This window comes from Zootoca vivipara, chromosome 9 (assembly GCF_965207765.1).
Source record: "Zootoca vivipara chromosome 9, rZooViv2.hap1.1, whole genome shotgun sequence".
Taxonomy (NCBI): Eukaryota; Metazoa; Chordata; class Lepidosauria; order Squamata; family Lacertidae; genus Zootoca; species Zootoca vivipara.
Window position 1 is genome coordinate 50,558,551 of NC_142592.1, and position 21,193 is coordinate 50,579,743.

The 21,193-nt window shown below is 40.2% G+C and overlaps 1 protein-coding gene across 2 annotated transcripts in view; it reads right to left on the bottom strand.

The window, feature by feature from the left end:
* Positions 1-2,314: 2,314 nt before the first annotated feature.
* Positions 2,315-21,193, bottom strand: part of KDM7A (lysine demethylase 7A) — a 49,334-nt gene continuing 30,455 nt past the window's right edge. Inside the window, exons 10-20 of one of the 2 annotated variants that reach the window (XM_035126578.3) lie at positions 19,608-19,699; positions 19,358-19,447; positions 18,632-18,838; positions 16,880-17,004; positions 15,158-15,315; positions 13,911-14,008; positions 12,937-13,085; positions 12,584-12,789; positions 10,306-10,388; positions 7,701-7,977; positions 2,315-6,727 (exon numbers count right to left, since the gene is read on the bottom strand). In XM_035126578.3, coding sequence (XP_034982469.1) covers positions 6,633-6,727; positions 7,701-7,977; positions 10,306-10,388; positions 12,584-12,789; positions 12,937-13,085; positions 13,911-14,008; positions 15,158-15,315; positions 16,880-17,004; positions 18,632-18,838; positions 19,358-19,447; positions 19,608-19,699 — 1,580 coding nt within the window. In that variant the 3' untranslated portion in view covers positions 2,315-6,632. Of the gene's footprint in view, positions 6,728-7,700; positions 7,978-10,305; positions 10,389-12,583; positions 12,790-12,936; positions 13,086-13,910; positions 14,009-15,157; positions 15,331-16,879; positions 17,005-18,631; positions 18,839-19,357; positions 19,448-19,607; positions 19,700-21,193 lie in introns of both variants that reach the window. The other variant, XM_035126577.3, reaches the window with a different exon arrangement.

Consider the following 21,193-nt stretch of genomic DNA (forward strand, 5'->3'; position numbering starts at 1 on the left):
CGCCAGAAGCAGCTTTGTCATGCTGGCCACATGACCTGGAAAGCTGTCTGCGGACAAATGCTGGCTCCCTTGGCCTGTAGAGCGAGATGAGCGCTGCAGCCACGGAGTCATATTCAAGAACAAGCAACTTCATTTGGTAGAGATATTAAGGAGCCATTTTAAGATTAGTGGACTGTACTTAAAATACATTTAACCTTGCAGGAGCTAAGTCAAGTGGTAGCTTATCTATGGTAAAAGAGTTGTGGCCAAAATGACATTTGGTGGAGTGGAGCTGCCTAACTCAACACTTACACATGTGAAACTAAAAAAAGACACAAATAAACATCACCACCTAGTCCCAAATACTTGCAATTTCACCACTCAATGGTCACAGAAAGTGAGGAAGCTCCTCCTCCTGGATAACCTCTCACATCAAATTAAACGAGTCTTACTCATCCTGAAGAATTCCTTCTAACATGGAATGCTTTCCTAGCATACAGATAACTAATAGGCTGCAATTCTAAGACCACGTACCTGAGTGAGTGAGTCAAATTGAACTTAATGGAACTTACTTCTGAATAGACGTGGTTAGGATTGCAGCCTAAAGCACAAATTACACCCTGCATTGATGAAATGAACCTTCATTTTTATTAGACAAAGGCGCTTAATAGTACAGAGATATGGTACAGGAAAATTTTATATGTATTTTGGATTACAGGATTGTAATGATTTATATATTTGTTGTGTTAAATTTGTTATAATTGTAAATGGTTTTAGGAATGGAAATAAAACATTCTCACTGTCTGCTGTTTTCCAGCTGTAAGTGTTGTGTTATATATTGTGTACAGAATACTTGTGCACCCTTAATTCTTGCCTCTCATCCTGAGTTTCTGGTGACAAAACACATGAGCCTATGGTGCGTTTCCCAAATAGTTTATTCCTGGAGCACAGTAATTTATTCAGGATTTAAACTGGAGACAAATCACCTACCCTCAAGAATACACATTTCCTCTCTTGAGCTTCCAAAGTGATAGGCAGGAATCTTCTTTGCAAGTGCAAGGTGCCCAGTTTATATTCCTTGCAGCCATCTCTACTGATACAATGGCACACAGAGGAATGCGACCAAAGCTGCATGGAACTTCCCTGCTCCAGTGCAACAGTCGTTCAGACATAGTTGCTTAAACTGTTTAGTAGTCCAGTTCTCAGGGTCCACTTCTTCATGTACCCTGAATCATGCCTGCATACTACCCTAGACGACAGAAACCCTAGGGAGATTTCATAGTGAAACAGGAAGAACAGTAAGACCCATGGATGTTAAAACACCTTTGATTTCTCCTGAATCTTTGGTATAGGGTAAGTAGCCTAATCCTTTTAATACCCCAATTATGGGTGTTCTCAACACACACTGGCACCGTGTTTCTTGTTGAAATGTGTGCCAACCCCATGGGGAAGCACCAGATAATTTATCGTCGTCACCACAGTATTTTCTGCCTAAAAGCCTATATTGGAAACAACTCTATTCAGTTAATCCTGTGGATGCTGGATTCCCAGAATTAACCAGTTAACAGAAGTTCCTTTCTAGGAGGCATCGTTTTGCCATGTCACTTCATATGCCTAAATGAAGTGAGTACGCATTCTGCTGTGAACCATGACTCTATAGCATTAAAATCAAAGACCAGACAAGCCTTTAGTCAGAAGCCTGATTCACATGCTTAAGGAAACCAACAAGGTCCATATATCCTAAGACACTTTTTCCCCAACCAGATGACTTTCAGTTGGACTACAGCTCCTATCAACCTTGCTGGCTGGGACGGAAAGTACTGCAGTCCAAATCATATGGAAGCAGTGGTGTTAGGGAAGGCTCTGCAAAGGGAGGTAGCCGGTTAAAGGTGAAATTTGATAGTGCCAGTCTGCTGCCATGGTTACCAGAAAGCACTGACAGGGTGGGATAAAAACCTAAAGCTATAGGAAGTTTTTACCAACAATTCCCTTCTTGTGCGCACACACACCACCAACAGTATTGGCATTCAAATATTGAACTAGATCATTTTCAAGGTGTTTGATCTCCAAACCCTTCCCCTTTTAGCAACATGTTTGGTTAGTTTATATACCACCAAAACTTCAGCCCATTTTCTAAAGTATTTTGAAATAAGTGAAGCTAGTATTGCTATTCTGGGAATACATTCTGAACTCAAGCTTTGCTCAAAAACCAAGAGTGATAGAAAATCAGAAGTAGCAGTGGAATTAAGTTTGGTTTTTTCCATAAGACATTCTGTATCACATCCAATATTTACACTGAATGAGTGTGCTGAAATTAAACACTTGAATGCTGAAATCAAAAACATAAGCAATACAGATTTTAATTTCAGTATTTTTGAAGTACAGGAAGTGGAAACTATGGTCAAATACAAATTTAAACAAGCCACTTGTCCTTCCAAACAAGAAATCAATAAGCTACTTATATAAACTTACAAATATTAAAGTAAAATTGAAACAAAATAAATACTGTACATACACTTTCCCTGCCTGCAGGCAAAAATGGGATGGGAAACACTGTTATAAATCGAAAAATGCTCTTAAAGCTGCAGCATCCCATTTCCCAGCCAAAACACTCGACACAGTAGTGTGTTTCTGTAAAAAGGAGCAGAGGACACACAACCCCCTATGCAGAAAGACAGCTATTTCACAAACATTCAAGTTAGAAATAAGACTGACAGTAGAAAAAGGGTGTGGGGGGAAGTCACATCAGCAAAAACACTACTACAAAACTAGTAAATATAGCCAAGACCTAACCCCTTTTTTCAAATGCAATGAATATTTTAAAAATGCCAAAGCACAGGCAAAGTTAAAACTGTGATAATTCATATTAATATAATCTCTTAAAGTGATTTTTCATTCCCTTCCCACAGCAAGAAACTATTATGGCTTAAAATTTATAATCAAAGTCCTTTTCTAGTTAGAAATGCAGCTTCAGCAGCAGCTACATTTCCTAATTAGTGCTCGTCTCATTCCCACCCAAGTGCTGCATGATTCATTCATTTTGTAGACAGATCTTTGCCTTTTTGGAAAAAAACAGATGTTGCAGCTCTGAACCTAGTTTAAACTACAAAACGGTAAGGCCCTTAAATTCAGTTCATATTTACGACACAAAATAAAGTTGCCCTGGATTCACTTAGGCCCAAGGCCATGAACAGTTTTTAATGGTCTGGAAGTATGAATAATCCAAGTAGTTCTTCTTCTTCTCCTCCTCACAAAAAGATGACTTGAGATTTTTGGTGGCACAGAAATTGTGGGCAAGGAGAGGCATTATGCAGGGGATTCTCTGGTCATTTATAGCATCGGGTCTCATTGGGTTTCTTCTAAGCTACCAGTTACAGAGTAAGCAAAAGTGTCAAGTCATGACTCAAATCCTACAAAGTTTGCTTGTTTGTTTTTTAAATGACTACACATCCTGGCAAATGAAGGCAGTCTACGGCATGTGAAAAGCTTAGGCGAAGTAAAGTTTATTTGATCTGACCATGATATTGTACTCTTCGGCTGAAGAACATTATGTAAGCATTTCAGATTGTGGCCAGAAAGGCAGCTCTTCTTGTTCTACGCCTCTGAGATGGTTTTGAATATGATTGTATGTCATTGTTACTGATTGCATAGGTAAATCTTACCACAGAAGTCAACTGAGGCTAGTTTGTAGGCTGGCTTTATGAGTAAATATTGGATAAAGTGAAATGTGGCTGGGGATGTCACTAAACACCAGTATACCAATGCCCTTTTCGATTCTCTCTCGTTTGGCCGAAACCCAAACATTTCATTTCACATATTCCTATCACCTTACGACTCCAAGAGAGAATAGGTCTATTGTAATTCCACCCTACAGCTGAAGCTCTTGTTCCAGGGATTTAAAAATCTCTTTGAAAATAAGGTTCACTAACCTTCTGTCAGATATGGCTTTAGCACTGCTTCCTGTCCCACAAGGAAGTGAAATGATGAAGTCAGGACTATAGCACCCAATTCAGACAATCTGTTACACATAAAAGTCTGGTGCAGCAAGGGCTTCTATCAAGCAAGTTATTAACACACAAACAAGACTTGTCTCGATCAAGCCACCAAAATAATTATTGCTTCAGAGCAATTTATTTTGGTGCACACAATTGATGTACTCTACCTTCCTCAAAATTAATCTTAATGCCTAATCCAAAGCTTCATTTTGGTAAAAGTCTTACTAAAGTGGTAATGGGGGATATTTCCCTCAATTAGTATTTGAAAGACAAAAAGTCAGAAGACTCTAGAAAGTATTTCTCTTTGTCTATGAAAATAGGCTTGCATGCTCATGACAATGGAAGTGAGTCGTAGTGCTGGTGGGGGGTGGAGGAATGAGAAAAGTAACTGGTAACAGCCATTAAAAAACCCTCTCCTCTTCTACCACCACAATCACCCTATAAGGCCATAGCTATATTTTAGTAATTAAGATGTGTTTAGAGAAAGGAGATCAGTTATAGGATCTGCTAGCTACTATGGATTCACTGGAATATTTTAAAGTAAGAACTGAAGAAATGCAAATGCTTTGAAATTCACTTTAGAATTGCTTTTTCTGCTTAAACCAAAAGGACAAGTAATTTTACTTTAAGAGGGAACCGAGAACTTTTAAGTATTTCAACTTAAATGATCTGTAGCTCAGTTAAAAGATATATGGACTGCTGGGGGGGAATCATTTTCTCTTATCAATTCTGAAAAGTGTGTGATTTCAGATTAACCAGTAAATTTCAGTGTTTCCAAAAGCTACTATTAAATTCTCTTTCTGTAACTGGCTCCGTTTATAATGCTGACAACATGCAGCTTATCCAGTTTGGTTTTAGTTATATAATGTGGACACACAAGTGCTGAAAAAAAAAGCTGTAATTCGATGAAGAAAGAAGAGTGAAGAACACTATGTGTGGTAACTTTCAAAATCTAGGACACACCACAATCCCATTATCCTATTTTTATCCATTTACACTCCACAACTAACCATATTTACTCAGAGGTCAGTCCCAAAGATTACAATGGGGCTTATTTCCAAGTTAAGATTGCTACCTTCATTGTTTTGGCTACCATCCTGCATGTAGCTATGCGGTTAATTCCTATTCAGTTAAATGGGAAGTGTTAGGAACTCTGTTAAGGACTGCAGCCTTGAAATGTTTCCACTGAGAATTTTGGCTACCAGTAAGTCTTAGTAACTGCAGTAGCCAAGAATGTCTGACTAATGTCTATTCTGATAGGTGACAAAGGTCATTCTGTCTAGTTTAATACAGATACACACACATAGATGCAGCGAATACTGAATATATAAAATTGTTTAAACACAGAAAAGTCCTATTTGGGGACTTTAAAGATATTTTATTTTTGATATAACCTGAAGGCTTGGAAGTTTTTATTGATGTTAAAAGAAGTCAAGCAACTGAGTAGCTTTGGCCATGCTTTAACTCTTTATCAACAGAAGAAGAAGAAATCCAAAGCGGTATCCCTAGTATTCCCACTTTAGTACTGAATAGCCCTCTTACCAAAGTAGTAGTACAGCTGCCTCCCCTTTTCCTCCAAAAACAGCTTAAATATTCAATTTTATATTACAAAAATACAAATTTATCATCTAAGTTATTTACATGTATTTCAGAATTGGCATTTACTACTGGATATTTGCAAAGCATGACACAAAATAGTCATTCTGAGTTTTAGCAAGCTATGAAACATAGTTACATATATACAAAAACTTAAGACCTTTCATTAATACTCTGCCGCAATAGCCTTCCTCCAAAAAAAGAAAAAGAAAACATTTTAAGTGTCTACACTTAAATCAATAATAGCTGTAGTGCTACCCTTGGTTTACAGCTACCCATGCTTAGCATGAATCGTTCTCAATGATATGGAAACAAATAGGCAGGAGGAGGAAGCACACATGTGTGAAAAGAGCTCTTTGTAACGTTATGCCAATTTATCATCCAGAACAAATGGCAAAACATGAGAGGAGGAAGAGGGAGGAGCAAGAATAGAATACGTACTTTAGAAGTCAGTACAAAAGCCAGTCAAGAGCTTATATAAAGAGCAGAAATTAACATGTGATTCCATGTGCCTTAACTTAATGCATCACATCCATGTTTAAGACTATACCTGTTATCAATTGTTTGAATGCAGAGTAAATCATTCATGTGGCTCTCCACTGGAGACAGACAGACAGACATAAAGGACAAACAGAAACCTTCACATTCTCAACATCTAAAATAATCATAATTCCCACAAATAAATAGTTTTAAAATGAATTCAATAGTTGCAAAAAAAATCTGTCAAATAAATTATTGATAACCACCTTCATCACACTCTTCTGTTCGTGAATTAGCTCAGACGCTACCAGAAACAACAAAATGATTGAGCCCTGAAGAAAGACCATCTCCCAAGTCCATAGTCTCTCTGAATATTCCCCTGTTTCCCAAATGGTTATTGCTGAGCAGGTGTGGCACAGTGAAAATGCAGCATTGAGTTTTTGTTCATTAGGCAGTGTTCTAATAAGGTACATGCATTCTGCTTCAAGCAGAGGAATAAAACAGAAGCTCCAGGCACTGTTCCCCCTCAGTACTGGTCCGTGCATAAAAAGAACAGCAGCAGCAGTGGTAGCAACTACTGCATCAAACAAAGAAGCGTGCATGGCCATTTCGGTTCAGCTTTAGAATCTTCCCTAAGCGCTGCTTGGCAGTTGCCATTCCTTTCTTTGGACGCTTTCCTGAAAAAGAAAGAAAAAGCTGGTACTGCTAACCACCATTCATGCTTGTACTTCCATAGTTCAGTAAAATCAGCCCCATGTTGGCACAACTTGGGATTTCCTAGACAGGAATATGAGGCAACAGAAGCTTGTCAGGAACTAGCTATATTCTGTTCTGATTCTTCTGGTATACTGACTACTACAGTGGTGCCTCGCTAGACGAATTTAATTCGTTCCACGGGTCTTTTCTTAGAACAAAAAATTCGCCTAGTGAATCCCATAGGAATGCATTGAAATTTTTTTGAATTTTTTTTTGCCCATAGGAACCATTAATTGAATTTCAATGCATTCCTATGGGAAACCGCGATTCGCTAGACGAATTTTTCATAAAACGAATTCGTCCAGCGAGGCAACCTCTGCTCGAAAAATCCTTTCGTTAAGCGGAAATTTTGTTAAGCAGGGCATTCGTTAAGCGAGGCACCACTGTACTCCAATTAGGTAGTTGTGTGACACCAACCACCTGAAGGGCAAATGTACAAATTTGAGGTTGCAATACTAACCACCACCAGTCCTTATTTATATAATGCATTTCAATGTATATGGAGTGTTCTGAACTACAGGCTTGTAAGGGATGTCATTATTATGCCGTTGTGGTGGCGGTGGTGTAGTTTGCACCACACAAAATACATAATAAAAACTAGAACAAGACCACCTCTTACCCTATATTGCTGATAGAGTGTGTGTGTGTGTGTGTGTGTGTGTGTGTGTGTGTGTGTGTGGCTAAAAAAAAAGAAATGTGCACAACATAATCCCTCACATGAAATATTATGGAATTCAACATCTAAAAAGGGCCAATTGTGTGGCACTGCAGACTGGGTGGGAACCCATTTTCCGAATGGGCACATCGTTTAAACCATGCATTACAGCTTGTTTTGCATAAAGCAATTGTCAGTGATTTCTGGCTAAGAGAAATAAACACAGATTATTACACCACCTTTTGTTGCCTGGTTGCTGATAGGGGGTGGATTTGATGCTGGCCGCTTAGTTGGATGAAGAGGTACAGACAACGATGTTTCACCATATGGCCTGTCAGGACTGAGGCTGCCATCACTTAGCCTGCACTCCCCTTCCATCAAGCTCGAGTCCTGGATGCACTTGCCGTGGGGGAAGTTCAAAGCATTGGTTTGTAAATGGATCCTGTTTTCTGGAATTTTATAACAGGTCTCAGAAGCACCTTCCTTCTTGAAGTATTTCTGAGCCTTACTTGTATCCTATGGAGGGAGAAAGACAGTTTGATTCTGGAATGCAACGAATACAGCGCCAGAAAGACAGTTTTTGTAACTTTAAACAATTTGTTCTAGGAAGCCAATAATTAAATTCTGAATGAATGGGAGACACATACAAACATATGAAAACATCAACACTATGTTCAGAATACAACAAAGAACTTAAATGTGGGTAGACTGCACCCATAGAAGAAGTGAACTTGACTACTTTTCCTTTCTTTGTGTAACCTACACCAATGCAGCCTTGCATGCCACACTTCAGCATCTCTCCCCCTGCCATCCCACTTTTAGATTTGTCAGCAGCCTTCGACATGGTTGACCACGAACTTTTGGACCACCGCCTTGCTGACATGGGGATTCAGGGCACAGTTTCACAATGGCTGCGCTCTTTCCTTTCAGGTTGGGGACAGGGGGTGGTGCTAGGGGAGGAGTTGTCGTCACGGCACCCCTTGGTGTGTGGAGTGCCGCAGGGCGCAATCCTCTCCCCAATGCTTTTTAACATTTTTATGTGCCCCCTTGCCCAGCTTGTCCAGAATTTTGGGCTGGGTTGTCATCAATATGCTGATGACACCCAGCTTTATCTGTTGATGGATGGCCATCCTGACTCGCTCCCAGACACACTGACCAGATGCTTGGAATCTGTGGCTTAGTGGGAGCCGGTTGAAGTAAAATCCTTCGAAGACAGAGGTCCTCTGGCTGGGTAATGACGACATGGGGTTGGGGGGCCAACTCCCATCTCTTGTGAGGGCTCAATTAGTGCCAGCACCTTCCGTCAGGAGTTTGAGTGTAACCTTCGACGCCTCCCTCTTTATGGAGGCGCAGGTTGCAGCTACAGCAAAGGCAGCATTTTTCCACCTTCGGCATGCTAAGCAGCTGGTCCCTTACCTCTCTCGCCCTGATCTAGCCACAGTGAGCCATGCGACGGTCACATCCAGGTCTGATTTTTGTAACTCGCTCTACGTGGGGCTGCCCTTGAAGCTGACCCAGAAACTTCAGCGGGTGCAGAATGCCACTGCAAGGTTCCTTACAAGGTCCTTGCTGTGGGACCACATTCATCCAGTGCTACAGGGTCAGGTTTAAGGTGCTGGTTTTAACCTTTGAAGCCCTATATGGCCTAGAACCCTCATACTTACGGGACCGCCTCTCCTGGTATGCCCCGCAGAGGACCTTACAGTCCGCAAATAATATTATCTTGGAGGTTAAACTGGCCTCAACCAGGGCAAAGGTCTTTTTGGCTTTGGCCCCAGCCTGGTGGAACGCTCTATCGCAGGAGACCAGGGCCCTGCAGGAATTGACATCCTTCTGCAGAACCTGCAAGACGGAGCTGTTCCGCCTGGCCTTTGGTCTGGGTCCAGTTTGACCCCCCCTCTATGGGACCCTGCAAGTTACCTCTTTGGCCCTTTTATCAGCACATGTGAGATCAATTTGTGGGACCAACATTCCGCAGGACCCTGACGAATACTTGAGGTTCCCGACCCCTATGGTTGTAATTCATGGGCAGTCATTTAATTTTATCCTGATTCTAATTTTTAAGCTGTATTTTAATCAATTGTTTGATTGTGTTTTAATGTATTTGATATTTGATGTTAGCCGCCCTGAGCCCGGTCTTGGCCGGGGAGGGCGGGGTATAAATAAAAATTTACTTACTTACTGGTGCTTACACACACTATCACTTATTTGTAAAAACATGCAAAAAATACTTAAGTGTTCAAGTTATACAGAACCCTTCACCAAAGAGTACATTCATGTTAGAGCAGAGGCAATGGGAAATTAATAAAAGTTATATTCTGTAATCTGGAACCCCTCTGAATATTTAGTGCGAGCTTGAGGAACCCCCAACCTGTGACCCAAAGTAGACCCACAAGGCTGTTTCCCCCAGCCACAGCCACCTGCCCCAAACTGGATGTTATATGAAGTCAGGTGTGGGGCTGGCTGCAAAGGAACAATGGGAAGCCTTAAAGCATGCTACCAGTTTGTTCCTCTGCAAGTAAGAGTTTGCATTCGGCACCTTTTTAATTTGGTGCCAAAAGCAACCGCTGCTGGGATCAGCTTCATTCAGCAGCTTTCAATCTGAGTTATTGGGTGGAGCTGATCCCTGCAGAAAGCAGGCTTGCAATTGGCCTTAAATTTTAATTCTTCCTTTGACGTTGAATCACATAATGGTATAGGTTGCCCAATGATTGGCACAGCATCCCCACCCACGTGTCAAAAGCAGTGTGCCAAGAGCAAATTGGTCAAATCCGGTTCCCACTCCTGATTTAATGTGTACAGTACACAGCAAGCTGCTTTATTAGACACATAACGTAATCTTACCTGAGGATTTACTTTAGAAACTGCATGAAATTGTGTAGCAAATGTTGAAGCTCCCACATCCTTTTCTTCTTTTATGTGCTTACCTGAACAGAAATTTGAAGTTCTTAGTATATTTTATATGTTATTCATTCTCCCCTATAGATTCAACATAGTGTACTACCAGAGCAACCCAAGAGAAGTTCAACATAACAAATTTTACACTATTATGAGGCAAACTTCCTACTAGAATAATGCAATGGCTTATTGTCTAGTCATAGGTCTGCAGTTTTCTTTGGGAAAGAGAATGCTAGCTAACACAGAACCCTACAGCGCAAAATGTTATAGGATGGTCTAGCTTGTACACAAAAGATATTAAAATCTACTGGTAGATAAATTTACAATGGAAACTAGAGCAGCTCCAATCTGCAGTGGTGATTGTAAGGGCTCACAGTGAAAGATCACCAACATATCACACTTATCAGATCCTTGTTGTATTTGTGCCACTTGTACATGCCTTTCATACTTCAGACAGCATTAGATCTTCCCCAATACAAAACCATAAAAACTTAAGCATTTTGGATCAAAACTGTTTGCCTTTGCCATCTGCATCTCTTCGTAACCATAGATATAGAGATGGGTGGGAAAGCATCAAACAGATTATAGTTGAGACAACATCTGCTGTCACAGCTGTCAAGTTACTATGCTTTCTGGGTTTTGCTAAAAGCAAACATCTTGCTATCTCCCTAAAGTGGTGAAGCAAGTTACTGGGGCAAAGTACTGGCAATTCTGACCAACTTCTATGAAGGAAACTCACACCACTGTTGATTCTTTTATATATATAAAACAAACCATGCTATGATTTTCCTACCTCTGACAAAAGGCTATCATTTATTAAGTAAAATTAATTTAAGAAAACCAGAACCAGCAAATTAACAAACTACTACTGAAATCATATTTTTATGCTTCCCCACCCCCTCATTATTCTGCTGTTACATTTTGATTTTGCTATTTTGGTAATGGCTGTGTTTAGACACAGTACTAAGCTATGACTTATGGGTAAGCAAGTTATCCTGTGTATAAGCTGTGCACGTTTGCACATAGAGTGAACACTCTTCCCTTATTGAAGCAGAGGAACAACCCAGATTAACATCATGTGTGAACCACCGTGCCTCTTGGTTTCTCCCAAACAAATCCAATCAGGAAGCAAAGAACAAGACTTGGCTTCCAGTCACAGTTCACAGGGAGAGAAACAAACTACAAGCACCAGTTCTGGCATGACACAAAGTAAGCCGTTCCATGGTTTGTTTCTCTGCTTGACTAAAGTGGAAGTGAAATATGTGGGAGACCTCATGGTTTAGCATTACATCTGAATGTGGCCATTGTCTCAATTTCATATTTTTAAAAATTAATTTTAAGCCTATATAATGGTCTCGGAAAATTCAATGTAAAAAACGCTGCTGCTGCTGCTACTTGGATTAGTGATATTTTCCTGTATTTTCTATCAACTTTAAATGAACATTGTATTAAATTGGATTTTATACTTCCAATGAAATTTCATTCACAATCATTAAAATCTTTATAAATTGTTATATTTATGACGTTAAAGAACCCTACTGTGGTAGAATTAGTAAACACAGTGTTAACACACAGGTGTCTTTAATCCCATAAGCAGCCCCTGTAAGGTTTTTAGCTTTTTATACTCCTAATCTCATATCGAGTAATTTGAGAATACGAATGCTTAGAGTTTTATTACCTCTCTAGCTGGAAAAATAAATCCATCTGTTAATGCAAGAATGCATGAGTCACTGCATCTGTCGGTTACCTGCTGAAATCTCTGCACAATGCCCCCAATTATAAATTAATCAATTCAACCACAACAGATTTCTGGTGTTCGTATTTTAGGCACTTAATATCAGAAAGAGAAACAAGAGCATTTGAAGCACATGCCTTCCAACTTCCAAGTTGTAATGGAGAAATGTAAGCCTTGCATGTTTCCAGCAGTCTAGTCACTTGCTTTTACTAGAAACTGTCTGCCCAACTACACAGACCTTTTTAGCCTGGCATGTGCACTAGTAGCTGAAGTCAGATGTATCTATTTTTTTTTCTACAGGCAGCACAGAAAGTTAGAAAATCTAAATCTGAGCAAAAAACAAACAAAAACCATTGATATTCCATTGATCTTGATTCCCTGAAGGGGACTGCAACTTTCAAGCTAATCCAGCCATGCAGCCTACTTTTGCAATCTATAGCTTAGGCATCTTTTAGTTTTGGCATAATATACACCTACAAGACAACCTACCATATTCTGCTTTATGACTCTGGGAAGACAGCTTGTCTTTATGCCTACTTTTGGGATAGCTTCTGTGTTCCTGAAGAGAGCTTCTTCTATCAGTGCAGTCTGTGCTCTGCATATGACTTGGTAAACAAGTGGTATAGTGCAATCCTGCCATAGAAAGCATGCCCTGAATAGCTTCTTCCTCCGTACTGGTCGAGGTAGGACATTCCCTAAAAAATAAGAGGAAAGAAGAAATCTGTTTCACAGGACTAAAATGTTTCATTTTCCTATTTAACAGAAAGCAATGAATATAATTTGCTTCAAGCACCTCCATTAATTTTTTAATTGTTAACCACTACCACCCTTTTTTCACTCACCTTTTAATCGTCATTTCTAGATGTCTAGATGGCTTCTGCATGGTTTGAAAGAGGTCATTTGTTATTTTAGATTCCTCTCTAAAATTTGAAGTTACTTCCTGTTTCTCATCACCTGAGCTTTCTGACTCCTCAAGAGAGAAATCTTTTTGCTGGTGGGAGGAAAACAAAACTTTCAACACAGTAAAAACCATTAACTTCTACACTAATTTCTACTTCATATTTTAATTTTAGTTAATTCTTAAGGTTAAAGGTAAAGGTAAAGATAAAGGTACCCCTGACCGTTAGGTCCAGTCACAGACGACTCTGGGGTTACGCACTCATCTTGATCTATAGGCCAAGGGAGCCAGCGTTTGTCTGCAGACAGCTTCTGGGTCATGTGGCCAGCATGACTAAGCCGCTTCTGGTGAAACCAGAGCAGCGCATGGAAACACCTTCCCGCTGGAGCGGCACCTATTTATCTACTTGCACTTTGACGTGCTTTTGAACTGCTAGGTGGGTAGGAGCTGGGAACTGAACAATGGGAGCTCACCCTGTCACAGGGATTTGAACCGCTGACCTTCTGATCGGCAAGCCCTAGGGCTCTGTGGTTTAGACCACAGCGCCACCCGCATCCCTAATTCTTAAGGTTAGGGTGTCTAAATATATATTCCTAGAGGAGATGTTGGGTTATGAGGATGGGATAGGATTCTATTTGGAAGCCATGTCTTAGGCAATAAAAGATTGCATAAATGTATGCTTGGTATACTTTATATGCAGATCTATAAAATTTAAAAAGAAAATGGATTGTAAGCAGGGTCAGCCTAAAAAAAAAAGTTTATGTCTATACTAGCTGAACTTTCATCTATCTCCTCCACCCCAATGCACAAACTGTTCTTGCCCATTTCTGTCATTAATACTATTCAGAGCTAGATGTCCTTTGAATTCTAATGTTTAATACTTCATTTAACCACCACCTGTGTCACTCTTGTATTTACCTGGTTAGTGCAATCAGGCTCAGATTCTTCTGAATCAGAAATATCAGAGTATTCTGAGTTTCCATTCCTGAGTTCTGATTTCACACTTTCAAAGAACACTGGAGGAGAAAAACAGAGGGATTTTTAATATTTTCCATATATTAATTGGACATACTTCCCTATAGTTCCGGCTGAGCCTTTCATTCTGTAACTGTACATTGCTTTGAAGACAATGAAACTCTTAGTACACATAGCCACACTCCAAAAACAGAATTTAATGACCACTGTTAAGCAGTATAGGAATGAAAGTTTGTAATTTGTAAGGAATTTGTTATTTCCCGGTTCTTAGGAATTTAATTTCTGGCCTCAGAAAGCCACTGCAATTGGGAAAATACTATATATTCCATATATAGGGAATTCTCGGTAGAAATTCCACTTTGATCAAATTGGATTTTTTCCCTGTGATCGTAGACAGTCACAATAATTTATTTATATAAGGGTAACATATTGCTTGAACTCATTATACTAAGGTCTCCAACAGTTCCAGCTCATGAGTCATAGATACTATATTTCAAGCTATGAATTTCCCAATTAACCAAAGACATTGACCTGTGTCTATGAACACAGCCATGTCTGAATTTAACAAACACTCATAACCCACCTTTAGCCTTTTTTTAAAAAATATTGACTGCATCTGGAAGTGACACTAAACCATGGCACAGTGCTGTGTAAAAGAGCTTGGCCTTCTCCTGACCTTGTGTGTTCCTCCCATGTGGCCAAGATGAGGATTCCAGATGCTTTTATTTGGTGTTTTAACCAGCCAAAGCTATGCTTCAATCTGAACCAGGGAATGGACTTCAAGACTAAGGTCAGTTTCAAAAACAAGTCAGCCTCAACTCATGGTTTTTTGAAGCTGTCTTGTTTAAACTAAGTACCGTATAGTTAGTGTTAGCCATGAACTCTGGTTCAGAAGGAAGAGAAAGGTCTGGTTCAACTAAAATCAAAAGTATAAACTTCCATAATCCTCCTTCCAGTCATGCAGGGAAAGGAGAAAATGGGGACGGCACATAAGTCTGAGCAGAGGAAGACTCAATCACATAGTGCTAAGACATGATTTATCATTACTGTATGTCTAAATGCAGCAATTGTCAGTGGAAGCTTAACTACCCTGATGAATGATGCCACATTGATCAGCAGTACAAAGCAACAATGAAGGACGGTACTGATACAATAGTCCTGGATTTCTAGTTCAAGGAAAACATACTTACTGTTCAGTGGTTTCTGAGCATCTACACTGCCATCTGCTTCCTGGGAGATCTGTTCTTCTACCTTAACTATTATTTCCTTCTCTGACTCTGCTCTCTCATCCTCATCTTCACTGTCCGCAGTGTAAAGACTTCGATCTCTAAAAGGTTGCCTCTCATCTCTGTAATAAAATAACCTGTTACCAAACCAAAAAAAGATCCACTGGGGCCTTGCCCCATCTTTTTAGAAGTAATAGCCAATTTTCACTGCTTCCTAGAACATTTACAGTACCATTTCTCATTTTCCAAGTCTGTGCAGAATTGCTGCCTGTTATTCTCTTTAACAGAAGGTTTAAATCATTTTCAATTATTTGAAACAGGAGTGGAAAACCTCAGGCCAGGAAGCCAAACTTGACCTTCCAAGCCTCTCAAGTTCGCCCTCAAGACTCCCTGCAGGTCATGCCTTCACCAAAGGCCACATTACCACCACCCTGCTTTGCACAATCCTTCAATGTGTTCTTGAACTATGATAATGCCTCTTGTTTGCTTGGGGGTGCTGCTGCTGCTGAAGGTATATGTGGGGGATAAAGAGATGCGGGGTGCAGAAACATCTGACTTTTGCATTGGTGGAATGTATCCTACTGTACAAATGTAAGAGTCACACCCATTGCTTTGCCCATATTTGCATTTGACCCCGACCACCGCTGGTATATGGTCTCCAGAATGTTTTCCCATTAGTCTGAAAAAGGTTCTCCACCCCAGGCGTCAGAGACTGGCTGGATGAAGAGGAGTGGTGGGAGAAACCAGCTGGGGAACCCCCAAGAGAAACCCCAGAGAAGAAAGGCTCAGAGCCAGGGAATTGGTGATGGGACCCTGAGAAGTCAGAGGGAGAAGAATGGAAGGAAGTACTGAATGCTGAAGGGTCAACAGGGTTTAGTGAGCAGGAAGAGCATGTGACAAGGAGTTGTTCAGACTGCAAGGCTGAAACATAGGAGCGGGGTCAAGAGACTACAGAAGAATCCAGGGAGCCTCCCTCTCCTGCTGCGACCAGCTATCCCCACCCACCCCGTCCTCCAAGAATGTGCTGAATGCAGCTTGAGACTGCTTGGGAAACATCTGGGGGAGGGGAACCTTAGAAGGTCAAGGGAGGCAGGGACCTTCATCCTGGCAACTGCTCTATAAGGGCAAGACCTGCTGGTGAGTGTTGTTGAGTTGCATGCCTTTTCCTTGAATAAAGAGTTAACTTCACTGACAACTGAGGCTGCTGCTTCTTCATGCTGACCTGCATCTGACTCCAGACCTGACACCAGGTTTAAAACCATCTATAATAGCAGGACTGGTGCTCTGTGGGGCGCACCACTGATGCCTGAAGTTTTTCTGAGTCAGAGCTCCAGCAGCACAAGATAGCTGGCCCACAATGCCACAAATGGTGCTTCCGGAGGGCACTGGGAGAAATTAAGGTGGAGGTGACATAGAGCCATCTGGCATGGTTTCAAATGCTGCTGCCCCACCGCATAAGGTAAGCCCGTTATAGCAGCACTCTATCCAGAACTGCCTCAAGTTGAAGCCAGTCCTGCAAAATGTTCCCCTTTGTTCCTCCAAACATTTAATTCCTATGTTTGGTTACAGATGTTTCTTGCTGTATCCCTTTTTCAACCCAGATCTGTCAATTAACTACAAGCTGGATTTTCAAAATTGCCTAAAGTAAACTGCATGTAGCAAGCTACATGCTGATGTTTTTTATACCTAATAATTCTTCCATTTGACAGCAAAAGCCGTAAATCATTGTCCTTCGTTCTCCATTCAGGAACAGTAGAAGATGGCTGAAGAGGCTTGTTAAACCTTCCATTCAGTTTACCATTTGCCATGTCCTAAAGCAAGGGGACAAAAGATTTCACCTACGGTTAATGGTACTTTAATAAGCTATTTCTCTTCGTAATCCACATCAGTGGTGGTGCACCGCCAAGCCACACTTAAAACACTGACAGTCAGCAAACGAATAAATCCTGCATTATTAATAGCCGTTACGGCAGAGAGAAAAGTCTGTTTCATGTGTACAATTGTCTTTCACGCACATGGCCCAAGTTGCAGCAACTCCTTCCTCCTGCACAACACTCTATTCTCTCCCATTCTCTGGATTGTTGGTGCTTAGTGCACATATTCTCTATTAACATGTCTAAACTATTCTACTTTGCAAGTATGGACGGATGGTACTTCCTCTGAGAAATAATTTGAGACACAAGACAGCCATAGTAACTTTACAGATGAATTTTTACAATGTATCAGCACATATAATATTAAGTCCACAGAGATGTATTGCTAACAGGAAGATACTCAGACCATAGAAATGTAACTGGTAGAGAGGACTCTGTATGATGTCATTTCTCCTTCTCTCCTGAACAGGATGGAACACTTAGTAATTCCTCCCTCTCTCCCTCTCTCTCTCTCTCTGACCAGCAATGGATGCAGACATGCCTCTGCTTCCTCCAGCTTCAGCACATACCTGAAGCAGGTTATACTGTAAATATTAAGTATTTTGCCTGCATAGTTTTTACTTCTGCTTTTGCTGTGAACCAATGCATGATTATCAAGAAAGTAAATTATATTTTAAAGCTTACTTTCCAGTCTGTTGCTTGATTCTTTTTTAAGTGGGTTAAGAAAGGGGAGCCAGCTTACTTCATAGCTGGACTTGTTCAAAACAAGGTTTTCACACCTAATGCTTTTAGGATTTAGGGGTAGGATTTTAAAACACTGTTCAACCCACAAACATGGGCACCTGGAGTGATTGCAATTAATTGCAATTAATATATCCTCTCCTACCCATAAAAACCCATCCCACAAACTATACACTGGGAACAAGCAGAATTATATACTTAAGGTTCCAGAAATGGGAGGTAATTGAGGATTTGGATGAGATGTTTTAAAGGAAAAGTGATACCAGTGGGAAAGACCACCATCACCACAAAAACCTTCTAATTTTTCTTCTTAAAACAGCTCTGGTACCAAATACTTTTTAGATCACAGAAGAGTATGTAGAGGCAACTTCCAAAATATGGTCTGTCCTGGATCTTTCTGGGTAAAACGAAGCAGCATTTAAAAGGTCTGATTCCAGGCTTAGCATTCTTTTACTGTAGCCATACTGTATAAGTTTATTGCCACCCTACATCTATATTTGCTAATTCAAAATTCATCTATTCACATACACCCAAAATGTAAAGTGCATTTTGAGGTCGCTCCTCCCTACCTGTGGTGTCCAGTACAATATATATATATATGCCTGGGTAGTGCAACAACTCTATTTCCTCACCAAACCAGTGGTATTCAATGATGCGGAGCAGTGGGAATAATATTTTCTTTGAACATTAACCAGTGATATGATTATACCTCCCACAGTCTTTATTTTAAAAATGCAACAACTTTCCATTTTTAAGTGTGCCATCTGCCCTGCACATTAAATGTTGTGCTTTACTTCGCTCTAATATGCAATACTGTACTTGCCTCTTCCCACGGGGACATCTCTAGTCTTTTGAGAACTTCTCTTGTGTGGAGCTCCAAGATGTCCAAATTAGATGGAGTTTTGATGGCATGGTCCCGTAGCTTCCTTGCTTTTCGTCTGGAATGATGGGTGGAGGCTGATTCATTTGATGATCGCGAAACTTGGCACACACCAATAATTCCCTGAGTTTTAACTGGTTTGCTGTTCTCCTTTAAATAAAAGAAAGTTATTTAGAGCTGCCTATATTGACAATTCCACACATTTTTAAAGTGAAAGGTTTCACTTTCAAGTAGCAGTATAAGACTTTCAACTAGAGAATTCCATCCTCTTCCTGTATTGTCTATTATCAACAGCACCCTAAGGGACTCTGTCCACTACTGAAATGTAAGAGAAAGAGAAGGTTATGCTCCAGCTAAAGATTTAGTTCAAATTTCATTATTCACTCTAAACTGCCTTTATAAGTCCTCCATAAAGTGATCGCTTAAACTTTGATTTCTAAGATAGGAGCATAGGGTGGGTTATACTTGATAAGTATCTTATAAACATAAGCACCTAAACAGTTTTGCCAACCATGAGGAATAATAGTTTGGAAGTGATCATTTCAGCAAACTAGCAGTTATTTTTGAAGAGAGAGGAGCACAACTAAAGGAGTGTATCTCCAAAAGTTGAAAGTAATCATATGCGATTATCCAAATTTTGCAATCATATTCAATGTATTTTATTCTTACCTCTACAGAACGAATCACTTTAGATAGTTCTTTAATTAACTGTCCAGGCCTTATATTGTCTGGAATTTCAAAGGCATGTTCTGTTACAAGCTGTTTAGTAAAACAGGAAAATAAGCAGTTAAGTTCCCCCAAATATAAACCAGCATCATATTTTTATACAGAATTTTTATGAAGCTGTATTGCATTTTAAAGGCTTTTCTTTTAAAGAAAGAAAACCCACTAAAAATTATGACTACACATTTCAACTTACATCTTTTTTCATCCATAACTTTAAAGCAGTAAGTAAAGCTTTCACTCCTTGTACTAAGAAGGTTTGAGGGTAAAAACCATCCTCTTTCAGTTCTGGAAAGAAAGAAAAACACTGCACATTAGATTAATATAAATGTCAAGTGAATATTTACTATCCAATTTCTCTCTCAACCTTTAAACCTGTAAAAAGTTACCCATGCATTCAAAACTACAATGAAGAGCAAACTATGGGTTCAGTGGCGGAGACCAGGTGGGGGCAGGGCTGTTGCGCATCCTGGGGGCGTGGTGCGTGTTCTGGGGGCGGGCCGCCCAGCGTGGGCGGGGGGGCAGCCGCGATGGCACCCTACTGGGATCGCGCTGCCGGGGACGGCGTGCTCCCATCGCCCCCCTCTTCCTACGCCCCTGTGTGGGTTTATATCATCAACACTTACAAAGTTCAAAAACTTTTTTAAAAACAAACTTTTTATAAATTACTACAATATGTATGGTCATAAATTAACAGTTACAGCATGCCACACAACTGAACATTCCTACAATAATTGTTTTGTAATGTAAGCGAATCATTTAATCCATTAACTTCTAGGAAAGAAAAGGGGTTGAGTAGACCTGGGAGTAGCTGCCTAGACACTAGACTGGTGTGTGTAGGTATCTGGAGCCATAGACGCAACTGTAAGTGTTATCTTTGACAATAAATAGTAAACTCTCTGCTGTGTGCATTCCTTTGGGTAGAAGCACCCTTGACAGGGGGATGGCTAAGTGAAATGATTTTTTAAATCAGATTAAAAAAGAAGACTTGGCTGCCTGGGTTCAGTGCCAAGGTGGTGGCCATGGACATTTCTTATACATGTGCATACTCACAAAAGCATATCCTTCCCACATCGTATTAGCAGAACAGTTTTGGGGCTAGAGGTGAAATGTTTAAGCTTCATGTTCAGCCTCCTGTTGTGCAGTTGGCTAATAGTCTAGTTACTTGTCAGCTTCAGTTGCTGTCCTCAGTTTCTTCAACTTCTATTACAGGGGTACCTCTACTTACGAATTTAATGCGTTCCGAATGCACATTTGTAAGTCGAAAAAAATTGTAAGTCGAATCCCATAGGAATGCATTGGGAGAAAAAAATTGTAAATAGAAGCAACCCTATCTAAAAATTCGTAAGTAGAAAAAATCCTATCTAAACCGCATCCAAGATGGCGGACGGAGCTCCATTCGTAAGTAGAGTTATTCGTAAGTAGAGGTACCACTGTAGTTCCCAGTTCAGCTATTTGAACTACATTTACTTTATAAATGTGAGTCTTATTGCCAAGGAAAAAGCTATTTTGGGGGAGACTGGCAGAGAACCTAAATGGGGGTGCATGGAGTACTGACTAAGAGAGACTAAGGGAAGTTAATTATTTGAGTGAGGTGACAACTGTAACTTTAGAGGGCTGTGCATGAATATGGTCCTGAAACAAATATATTTTCACTTCCATATAAATAACTGCAGTTGACACATATTTAAAGATTCATAGGACACTCTAAAGGCAAAGGTTCATATGCCTTCTTTGTCAAAGCTTTTGTACTCCACTGAATCATATGTGTATCGTTTACTA